General features: G+C 33.1%; 1 protein-coding gene across 1 annotated transcript; it reads right to left on the bottom strand.

Moving 5' to 3' along the window:
* Positions 1–837: 837 nt before the first annotated feature.
* Positions 838–7,222, bottom strand: LOC131852527 (WD repeat-containing protein 13-like). The gene is made up of 11 exons (XM_059203201.1): positions 6,792–7,222; positions 6,649–6,704; positions 6,455–6,574; positions 5,874–5,978; positions 5,477–5,630; positions 4,811–4,977; positions 4,272–4,332; positions 3,904–3,986; positions 2,821–2,984; positions 2,056–2,255; positions 838–1,435 (listed from the first exon to the last, which is right to left on the bottom strand). The coding sequence occupies exons 1-11, from the start codon at positions 6,871–6,873 to the stop codon at positions 1,335–1,337; spliced, it is 1,293 nt and encodes a 430-aa protein (XP_059059184.1). The 5' UTR covers positions 6,874–7,222; the 3' UTR covers positions 838–1,334.
* Positions 7,223–12,350: the final 5,128 nt, after the last annotated feature.

Here is a 12,350-nt window from a genome sequence, read left to right as displayed (position 1 = left end):
CCATATCATTGCGTTTTAGTTGTTTAGTTATTATTACTGTAAATATAATTTAATGTTTATAGATTTGGAGATGTTTTTACGATGATTGCAAATTATTAATTCAAATTACTACATGTTTATTGTTCTGAACATTATTTTTTACAGTTTAATAAGTTTTCGTTAATGTACAGGTGTAAATATGTGATAGATGTTCATTTTGTTACTAAGTAGGGATGGTATCTTGTTATGGTTGTTGGTGAGATTTCTGGACTTAGCTCCTTAGCGCATTTTTGTTAGCGATATCACAAGAAAAAAAAATGAAAACTGTATGCGACCCATAAACATAGGCTATTCTCGCTACATACATTTAGACTTTTCTGCATGCGATACCGCTGATAGAAATATGCTTTGTCTAGAAGGAGCTGGTTCAAAAGGTAGATGGGGAGGGAGGCGTGGTCCTGACGTCAATGCCACCTCCGATTTTATCTCACTTCATGTATACACAAGTTAGTAATATCTAGATTATTGTCGGCCACAAGCTGCGACTTTGTGGTCCTTTTTCTCTAAGAATGTATTACGAAATTATATTCTGGTTCGAGAAATCTCCAACGTAACAAACTCGTCTCTTTACATTAATATACAGTACAAGGAATTATTTGAATGAATTGTCCAATAATTATGATATTTATTGTTTGTAAGTTGTTATTGATTTGTATGAGCTGTAGGCAGTATTTAGTGAATGTGAACGCATCAAAAGTCTTTTCATATTGTGACTTTGTCGAGTCTTTTAAAAGTATTTCTATGAAAAAGAATAATAATAAATGAAACTTGTGACTCAATATGTGATTTTTATTTCTGTGAATAAATCCTAAGTTATTTACGTTCATGAATAAATGTTATTTATCTACACAATACAGAGCGATTGTTACTCTATCATAATAGTAAAAATAGGTACCTTCAATGAACCAGTTTAAGTTAAAATTATCCTATTTGAGTCTACACAATTTATAGAATACAGTTGAAATGAACAATATTGTTTATTGTTCAGATTAACAATTTCATAGTTTCGTAAAATAGGGGTATTAATTATCCTGTCTGTGTATCCGTCTGTCTGCGACATTTGATCCTAAACGAATAAACCAATTATAACCTGTAACTAAACTGAAAAAAAGAACCTCAAAATGTGAACAGAAAAATATATTAATACATCTTTTTTAAATTTATCTATTTATATTCAATTTTACATGGATACATTTTTAAGTACTATTAATGTTTATACATAATTTATTTACAATTACTAGAATAAGATGTATATACAAAAAATACTATTACTGGTCGGTACGGGCCGACCGCTGTCAACTGCGTCGCCATATGATAACTAGACCAGATACATCGCTGGTAGCCAGCAAGCTCTCGTCGTAGCTGAAGCTGACGCCCAGCACAGGCGACGCGTGTCCTGTGAACAAAATGACTTGAATTTGAATTTGAATAAAAACTTAGCATAAACTTAAACAATATATATAATAATAATAAAACGTTTGTAAATGTTTGTAAATGTAATGGGTATAGTGCTAATATTTTGGTGTAACCTTATAAAATTGTATAAATCTGTAATTTAAACATGTTATTGTATAAATCTTATCTCACTAATATTATAAACGCGCAAGTTTATGAATATGGATGGATAAATATTTGTTACTCTTTCATGCAAAGAACTACTGGAAATTGTACAGTTCATAGCTTATGCATCGTAATAACGCAAAGGGTATAATTAAAAAAGACATTCTGTAAATAAATATATATAACAATAGCACTTATCATATTAGGAAACTTGTAAGAAACCCAAAAAGGCACCCAAACTAGATCTGTGATCAGCATCTTAGGAATCCATGCCCTCATATCAGAGGCATTGTGGTGTCTAAAGTAAACTTAGAAAATCTACATCCTCTGAATTTTTATGCAATTCATTAGATATTGCATAACTATTTACTTTACTATTAATATTTAATATCTTTTAATAGATATTAAATAGAAAGTAGTAAAATCAATTTTGATTTCGTCAGCTATTATAGTTACCTTGTAGTTTATTTACGACCGGTTGGTCGGCGTGCCCTTCTATGTCGAGGAAATACACGCAGGAGTCCTCGCTGCCGGTGACCACGCACACGCCCCGCCGGAACGACATGATCGGGCAAAACGTCGACTTCACACTGTGCACGCTGTGTAGGGTGTCGAAACGCTTCTTCAACACCAAACTACCCTCGCGGTCCACTATCCTGATTTAAGTATGAACAATGAAAAGTATTAGGATATGGTTGGAATGATGTAAGAAGAAACAAGACTAACGAACCTTAGCAGTCCGTGGATTTACCATGCGGGTCTATCGTGTAGCAGAGAGGGAAACTCAGAGCAGTTCCCGGGACTTGTGACCCGGGTGTAGGTTTAAGGCCTTTGCCGTTGTACGGCAACACTCACCTTCGCCGCTCGTATTTCTCTCTTTGCCCAGTCAAATCTGGTAGGAGCCTGCCAGTACAGCTCTAGTATGTGCCATTATAGACAGACCAAGTTTTTTTAGAAGATTGTAGAGATTACGCTGGTATACCTCTCGCTCCCACTTCGACCGATTGTATACCTGCTCAGTACACATATTTCGCTAATTGTGGAACAAATTGTATTAGGCACGAAACATTAAAAATAACTATTTTTTAATGTATTAAGTACATGAGACAGAACATACCGGAAGAGCTAGTTGGAGGCGGTAAATTCTATTCTATTTTAAAAATTACTGGAACAGGTAGAGTGAAGTGTCGGCGGTAAATTCTATTCTATTTTAAAACATACCGGAACAGGTAGAGCGAGTTGTCGGCCGCGCTGACGAGCAGAGCGGGGTGTCGCGCGAGATACGGGCTCCAGCTGACGCAGCTAGCTGCGCCGCCTACAATACACCGCCGCAGCTTGCTGAGCGCGCCGCCCGCGCCCTCCAGCCGATAGCTCACTATGACACCCTGCCACAGTTCATGATTATAATATAATTTATTTTAGGAAGATTAACGATGTAACTTTACATGTTCCTAATCATATTAAATTGTCCTATGTCTATTAATAATCTTCGCCAATAGCATTATGTACGTGTATGGTACATATCATGTACTAACATCTCTAACTAAGAATACTTAATATCGGCTCACTATTGATTTATAATTGTTTTATTCTGTAGGTGTAGCTATGTGGTATGTATATGTACATGTGTACATGTATGCATGCGGCCAATTTAATTTAATCTATGCTATTTGTAATGCATGTTAATGTCAATAATATTTGCTAAATAAATTTATTTTAGTTTAGTATATACGATAGGTACTTAATATTCTACAATCCCTAATCTGATGTATCAGTATCATCAGTATGTATCAGTATCACACATCTTTTTTTATTTAAATTTACGGTATACAATAATAAAAGATGATATACCTTAAAATTTTTGATCCCTTGAGCCGGATTTTTATTAGAGATTTAACTATCAATCACAGATAACATAATATTCCAATTAGGGGCTGTTCAAGTATTACCTAAGCAGATTTATCACAATTATTTACCCCTCATCCCCCGTTGTCAGCAAAAGTAAGCAAAGCTCTTACCCCGCCCCCCAGGCGTACGGAAACATTTCTCAATTAATGTATTGTTTTTTTAAATATATGTAAAAAAGTTCATGACGTAATCATCAGTCATCCAAAATAAGCAAAGAAAAGACCCCCCGCCCCCCTATAGTGCTTACGTAATACTTGAACGGCCCCTTAACAAATACATAGTATAAATATATGGTTCATTTAGTTAACAGGATTTCCAGTAAATAATATATGTACTCTTTAAATTTTGAATAAATGAAAAACAAACGAAATATTTATTTTATGTGCTAAATAATACCTTATCGTTTGCCGCCCAGAACATTCTGCCGCTAGATTCACATGCTATCGACAACACCCTCCCACCCAGGATGCTGGTGCCGCCTGAAAAATGTGCAACAAACGATGTCTGGCTATAATTATTGCTCTGTGTTTTCAAGTATACCTTTTCTGATATGTAGCGTCTACCGGAATACTTTTATCTTAAGAGTAAGAATAATGTAGTCAATAAGGTTCCGGATTCTTCAAATTAGAGTACCTAGAGTATTGTAATTTTATAACAATTATTTTGTGTTCTTACGTGAAATTAGACAAAGTCATGAAAGACATATAAGCTGGTTATTAATAATTTATTCTTTTGTTTTGCTATATAATTTAACGTGTAATTACCCTTCGGATATATCCCAGTAGACACATTGAGTACTTCGACCATACCTCGAGCGTTACCAGCCTATATATATAGAAATGTTCTTAAGGATATCATTATTTATTTATTAATTTACTACATTAGTCAATAAACTTTATTCTCACATAATAATAACTACGTCATACCAGATTCAGTCATATTTACCCGATCCCCCTCTCCATATCACAGCTGGACACATTATTAAGTAAAATTTTCTTTTCTTAAAAATGGGAGTTCTGTGACATCGCATTTCAAATTTGCCGTACTTTATGGAAGTACGAGATGGACTAAAACTATAATTGAATGGATTTCTAACGAACTGAATTTAAAAGAGGAAGTCAATATAAAGGTGGTAAAAGCAATAATCAATTGCTACAACATAGTGCCACTATTGTACTGTATATTATCTGTGCCACAGACTGTCCTTCGAAGCTGTCATCATGTGGCATCCTAGGTCTCGCAGATGAACTAGTACGTATTACTGTAGAATACGAGGATAATATCGAGCATATGACAAGGATACAATGACCATGTTGTTATTAGCCGGCTGGAAGACGCAACAGAGAAGGGGTGCGGCCAGTTGGTCTGCCACCACGCGTAGCCGCCGCCGGCGCGTTACGTCCCATAGACAAAGCGTTCCATCCAGTCCACTTGTCACCAGAAGCTCGTTCGACGCCGACCAATCACACCCTATATGCCCCAGACATACATATATTATGTATTATACAAGTAGAGCATTTACACAATTGATACATGTATAAAAGATTAACTTTTGATTATGTTGATGATGATACCACAACTTGCCATCGAGTGAGCCATTAGCTTCTTTATAGATAAGATATTTATTTCAAATCACATAAAACTACAGTTATGTAAACGTGGACAATATAGATGGACATAATATACAATTACATAAAGACAATAAAAACTTAGGATAGTACGTAGTTCACACAGCGCCATTTAGTCCCAAGCTAAGCAAAGCTTTTGTTATGGGCACTATACAACTGATATAAATATTTAATTATTATTTTTGTATTTCTATGCAGAAAACATCCAGACCGATAAAAATAATCATATACTTGAATAAAATGTGTGCATCATGCAAGGAATTGACTGGTCATAATCGTAAGAATCCCGGTGTGTTAAATCACTTTACCAAGATGTGACATTTCAGTAAAAAAAATCTTACCGGTCACCGCCTTGGTGTGTCCCTCGAGAACAAAACTTACGCGTGGTGGTGAAGCCATTACGTCACAGATGGACACGGTGCCATCATGCGACGCACAGCACAATTTCGATCTGTCGTTATTAGCAAACTTCACTACACTCACTTGATCAGTGTGCTGAAAAACAAGGTTTCTAGATTTAGGTTTGATTGTACATTATAATTAGTAGGACAAAAAATTAGAAGTAGATTTATAACATATTTTATTTATAACTATATAATAACTTAAGAAAAAAATTCAGATGTATTTCTTGCCATTCTTCTCAATTGAATTGGATGATACTTCCTCCTGGGAAGTATGTACGTTATTATCATTTAAACTTTCTCTGATTTAAATGTAATAAAATTATTAAAATAATACCTGATCAAATATATGATGAACTCCAGAAAATGCATAATTTTCAGATATAGTCATGTCATTTTTTCTCTTGCTCGAGCTTGGATAATCATCAAATGCTAAACTAGCCTAAAGTACATAATAAAAACAATTAGGAATTAAAATTAAAAACAATATTTCTCAATGAATTAATAAAATTTTTAAATTAACCTCTTATAAGTATAGGTAATAAATAATTAAATCTCATTTTTTCTTAAGCACATTTTGCTTCCATTACCCACACTTCTTACTATTTTTGGGGTTTTTAAATGATGAATGATAAAATAAAGTTTGTGTTATATAGCCTGTAGGTTTTAATAAATTTCTTACATAGAGTAATACAATAATAGGTTTTGTTAAATCTATATTTCATTATTTGTGTAGCATATTAGACCCGCAGCTATAAAAAGTTATCTGATTTCAAAGAAACTTAGTATGGAGTAGTAAAATATCCTTTAAGGTCTGTTGATTAATGCCTACCTTAAATGTAAGGTATTATTTCATTAAATACTTTTACATACAAATATCTTTTCGTCATTATTACATTATTATTTCCATAAACTGACCTTACTACTAGATCTTGGGCGTGAAGAACTTGAACTGATGGATATGTTATCCTGAACGCCATACCGCCTCTGCAGCAGTTGACTTCTAATATTTATATATTTTTTTATTGTCTCTATATCCTATTAAGAAAAAAATATTATTAATTATATAGATAATTTTATACAACAAATGTAAATATATAATTTTTATATACCTTAAATTTAGCATTCTCTCGAAGAAGTTGACTGCGACGTCGTATATATAAGGTTTCTAAAAACAATTCATATGTGTAATGTAAGTCTAAGATCTAAGATTACCCACAGAACTACTTTTTTAAATTAATCAAATAGTACTTACTGAAATTGGGATAATTTGGCGCTCGATATGCATTGAATCGAGCGTCTAAAGCAAATATTTGTTGCTGAAATGCTGATGCCATGTTGTCATATATCTATATATACTATATCAGATGTGTATACATGTTTATTTTTTTAAATATCTCTGTAGAAACTCAGGAATAACGGGAGTCCTTAAGTGAAAGTCAGTAATTACAATTACGATTACCTCTTACATTACAAAAATAATGCTCTTAGAAAAGATTCAGAATTAATGATTGTAATTGTAGGCAAACAGCAGATAAGTTCAGACAAATGTTTAATTAAATTAGCAATTTTGTTAACAACATTTAATAGTAAAAAAGATGCTGCTGAATATATTTAACCTTATTTATTATTTTTATTCAAGTTTTAAAGTTTCAAATGATAATTTCAAGGAAAATACACAACAATAACATATGATAATAGAAATTAGTGAGAATGACTTTGATTGCACAGTTGCACTCATAACAGTCACTCATACAGAGTGACAGGTATGTCAATAAAGAGACCGCAATCACATCGTTGAATATCATACACGCAAACAACGATACCAGTGATTATTTGCTCAAAAAGCATTTAACAGACCGCATCACTTTAAATAAAAACAGAGGTCTAAATAGTTAATCATGCAAAATGATTTACAGCTCTTTGATTTCCCTTCAAATTCAAATTAAAAAAATATTTATTCATGTAGGACATTTTAGCCGCTTATGAACGTTAATTTTTTTACATTATAATTTTAATTTTTTCCCTACCGTCCACTTCGGTATATAGATCCAATAGAGAAGAACTAGCAAGAACCTCAATTGAAACACTTTCTTTAATTCTGTAACGAGAAAAAATGCTATATTCGTTAGTATAGTTTCATGGGTTTCCATAACTATGCGTGGACAAAATCGAATCTAAATATTTCTTTCTATAATCCCCCGATAGAAAGAAATATATCTATCTCTCTTTCACTAGTTTAGTGTATTTTTTAAGATGATGATAAAATGGTTATTCTAGCTATGCTAATGACAGTAGGAAATAATAGGATGAGCATAAAATATGTCAAGTCAGTTTGCTCATTGTGAATTTAAATGGTTTCCAGGAGGTACGCGCGGAGGTAGACTTGATATCGTAGGTACCTACATTACAAGCAAATGGTGACTAGCTGACATTATTAACGATCACTTCTACCTGTTTATTCGGTTTTCAAATGTTAAATTACTATCTTTAGTGATAACAAGGCTATGGATGATATTCCAGTTTGGGGGTCAGTCTACTTTGTTTTTGCCTGTTCACAGTTGCTCCAGAAATTTAATACTGTTTGACAGATTGTTATTAAAGTTGGCATTTTTAGGGAGCCTGCGAATTGAATTAAATAAACAATGAAACACGGGCGGCGCCTTTATATTATGCCGTTCAGCTACTTTGAAGTCACTAATGTAATCAACATCATTATTTTGGTTCTTTAATTCATTAATATCTAGCAGACGATACGCACAAAAAAAAATACATACTACTAAATATATTTATAGAAGTACACCAACGCTTTAGCAGATTAAGTTTTCTATTCTGGGAAAAGAAACATTACCTTGAAATGTTAGTAGTAAATTGATAGCATAGCATGTAACGACTAACGAGTGCGGGAGCCGGCTCGGGCTCGTGGCCGCGAACTCGAAAAGCCGGCCTGCTTGGACCTCATGCATTATACATTGGAAGGTTATTTATTACGTACCCACACAAACAAACTAATCGCGCGTCCTCAACGCGCGCGCGAGCTGAGGCCAGCGTTTTCCCGGAATCCTTGTTTCCGATTCCGAAATACTCGACGCGGTCTTACCAAGAAATCTCGACGGGTGTTATTCTGGGGCAATGCCGCGTAAAACCCAAAACACGTAGCTTTCTAGCGAGGTGGCTCCGCCGTTATATATAAATAATTAGAATACGTAAAGAGGAGTCGCTGACCCTCGAATACGGACATTTACTTAGAAATACTTTTCGATATTTTTAGAGAGTATTAAGCTTGAAGCTTAGATTATTAATACAGATGCTACGTCTATGATTGAGATTGTTTTATAATTGTAACTATTCCTGGTAGTGTGTAAAAAACTATATAGGTACTACAGTAAACAAACATCTCTCCCTTGACAGGGAACATCGCTGAGAGTTGGTAATTTGTAGATCTTCACCGATATTTCTTATTCTTGTAATGTTTATCACAATCAATGTAGCGCATATTTTAAGTGAAAACTTCAACTAACAAGTACATAATGGTAAATTTTCAATAAGAAATCGTTTTTGGTTGGATCACGCATGCAAAATAGGTTTATACCAAAAATTATACTTACCCATAAAAAAAATATATTTTTCGGTTTATCTCGTTACGGTTTGGAAATCCTATATGTATAATATTAATATAAAGATGGATATTTTGTAGGTTATTAAATAAAAATTTTGTGCTTATTTTATCTCAATTATAATTATGAAAACTTTAATAATAACTACTTATTTTAAAATTCATTCGTACAATAAACGTACTTATGTATGTTTAGGACGTGGATCAACATGGCGTGGCATCGGTGCGCAAGTCTATTACTTAAATTTATGAGTCTCGAAACATTGTATAAGTATAAATAAATAATATTATATCATAACATTATTTTTAATACATCATATAACTACGAAAACTGATGATGCATAAACAACATGGAACACCATCTTTTACGATCACAATTAGCCATTATCAATAAATCCATCATCTAATAAAAATTCAGCTGTGATTTATTTACCAGTGTCATGAATTTTGAAAAACATATTTATACATATTGAATACACTTCAAAATCACGGTTAGCTGTAAATTGGATAATGAATACATAACATAATTAATAGATATAATAAGTCAGTCAAAAAACTTAATAAAAAAATTATAGGGCAAGTATTACTAGAATAAAAATCATAATAATTATAGTTCATGCACTTACTGCTAAGTTTTTACAATATTAATCATATTACCACTGTATAAAGTGTAAATTTTAGCGTTAAAACGTTAGTAGTACCCTTCGTGAGTTTGTTTTAATATTGCACATACAAACACAAGAAATATTACGATAAAGACCGTGTGTTTCCTCAAAACGCGAGTTGATAGACATTTAGTCCCGGAAGTTACAACACAGTTCTAATGAGTCATTTCTATTAAGAAGAACGCTATAAAGTACCTATTATGAATCTGTGACACCGGGGTTTCGATTATTTATCGATGTTCGACAGACAGAGTTACAAATTTCGCAATTAGTTCGTATATAATGGAAACACTACTTTTGCAATTTTTTTAAAAATTAGAATGAATGTCTATATATTACGTATTAAGACGAGCTACACTTTTGACAGAATGTGGCTATTCATATCAAATCAAATCACGTTTTGAGGAAACATATTAATGAGATAATTGCATACATTTGGAGAAAAACAATTGTATATAAAAAGAAAACTTTTATTTCGCACACCAATCTTTATCGACCGCATTGTCTGTGCATAATATATTCGTTTATTTAACAATTAGAGACAATATTTTAGTTTCATAAAAAGATACTAAATTAATAAATGATTAGCAAAACAATGGCAATATACAAAGTAACACGATCACACATGCGAAAAAACAATTATAATCTCGTGGTGTAACTGCGTTGTAATAATGTGGGAGCAGACAGCAGAGTAAAACCGCCTCGTCTTACCTCATCCGATGTTTCCACGTAAACACAATTTATTACCATTACCCTACCTCATTATATGCAACATTTTATAATAATTTATAGCTATAGATTTGTCCAAAATTTAAAACTTTATATTTTAGAATCAACTCTAACATTCAGGTGGATTTACGTTTATTAAAAAACCTATAAACACTGTCATTAAAAGTTATAACTTGGTAAAAACAAGAATTGCATAGAACTCAGATTTAAAGAAATCTACTTAGAAGTTATCGCCGTATAATATAGGAACATGTGAAATATTATTATAAAACATTGTAAGAAATTAACAATATATATATAACATGCGGGATATAGATAACTAACTGATTGATCAACTATGAGGTATTTTAGGCAAGAGCCGGCTCGGTGTTATAAGTGTAATGGACATAGGTGACATACGTACATATTGACACAAAAACTTAACAAACACACAAACAGATCGGTACGGAAACAAAAACTACAAATCCTAGTATAATTAATCTCTGCGTATAATTCATATTTGGTTTTTTTTATGTAGGTGGCCCATTTCATGGTAAACGGTTACCGTAGCCTATGTATGCCTGAAACAACAGGGGTGACACGTGCGCGTTGCCGACCCTTTTTGGTGGTATTATTTTTGCAACATTCTTATAGATCGATAACAAAGTTTTACTGTACTACCCCTACTCCAATTGATACATTCAGGCGCGGCCAGGGGTGGAACCCAAGGGTGAAAAGGGGGGTAACCCGAGTGTCAAACAAAAAAATACGGGAGATATGTATGTTTGCGGTGGATGGTCGACTACGCCGACGTTACGTTACAATTCATATTTAAAGGTAAAAAATATTTCCATATTTCATATTTTCAACAACGATTTTAGTCAGTCCAATTAGCACCTTTTCCTGGAATCGTAATTCCGGTGATATTATTTTTATTGTTACATCTAACGCCGATGAATTTTATATATATTTTTCATGATAACTCCTAACCTTTCTTTCGTGCAGTTATTTGTATCCCCTAATTTATAGCTTATCTTCATACATATAAATATCATATATACCTACATGTAAATTTGAATAAAAAAGTTAATAGTTTTTAGCTTTATGTGATCTTTTCTTAAGCAGTGTAAGTGGATAGCATAAGAACATACTATGATAAAACGTTCAACAGTCAAAATGATCATTACTTTATAGTTAGCAGAGAATGAGTGACGGGGCTGTTTGACACTCAGGGGAGTATATTATGAATCAGCCACATGTGTACGTAGATGTATAACGTACACATAACAAATAGATAACAGTGAATACCATGTAATTACTAGAATACGGTACGGAGAAATGAACCGAACTGAAGTAATATTCCACAGCTATTTCCCCTGAACGTAACTGTCAGGTGTGTGCGGCTAAGTCGCCGCATACAAATGTGATACATGTTAAAAAGGACCGCTTACGATTTACCTAATGCGCCAATACTAAAACCCCGTCACGTATACAGTTTAACTTAAAATGTTATTCTTTGAAGTACTCCAATAATAAAGCACGAATAAATTTACGTAACGCCACTCGAGATTCTACGTTCCTGGACTTCTCTAACGTCCATTAACTTACAAATATACCTTTTATTCTAACATTTCCGTTATTTAAATTAATCGTTTTGTGATACTTCAATGTTGTTGCATTGTTAATTTGACAATTAAAGCGTTAGGTTCTTATAAAACACTACATTCTTTAATAATTGTATACATTTGTACACATTATATAAACGGAATGTTTACGCCTACTATTTTTAAACAACGATAATAAAAAAATTACGAGGGTTGACCCT

Source organism: Achroia grisella, unplaced genomic scaffold, assembly GCF_030625045.1.
Source record: "Achroia grisella isolate CSIRO2021 unplaced genomic scaffold, CSIRO_AGI_Agris_v1 utg853, whole genome shotgun sequence".
Classification (NCBI taxonomy): Eukaryota; Metazoa; Arthropoda; class Insecta; order Lepidoptera; family Pyralidae; genus Achroia; species Achroia grisella.
Note: the sequence above shows the minus strand (reverse complement) of the source record. Positions and strands in the feature narration are given on the sequence as shown.

Coding starts and splice junctions, on each gene's coding strand:
- LOC131852527 (XM_059203201.1), bottom strand. CDS start 6,873: ATGGCATCAGCATTTCAGCAACAAATATTTGCTTTAGACGCTCGATTC. Junction 5,631..5,873: donor TTCATCATATATTTGATCAG/GTATTATTTTAA, acceptor CTTGTTTTTCAG/CACACTGATCAAGTGAGTGT. Junction 2,256..2,820: donor AACTCGCTCTACCTGTTCCG/GTATGTTTTAAA, acceptor TACTTAAATCAG/GATAGTGGACCGCGAGGGTA.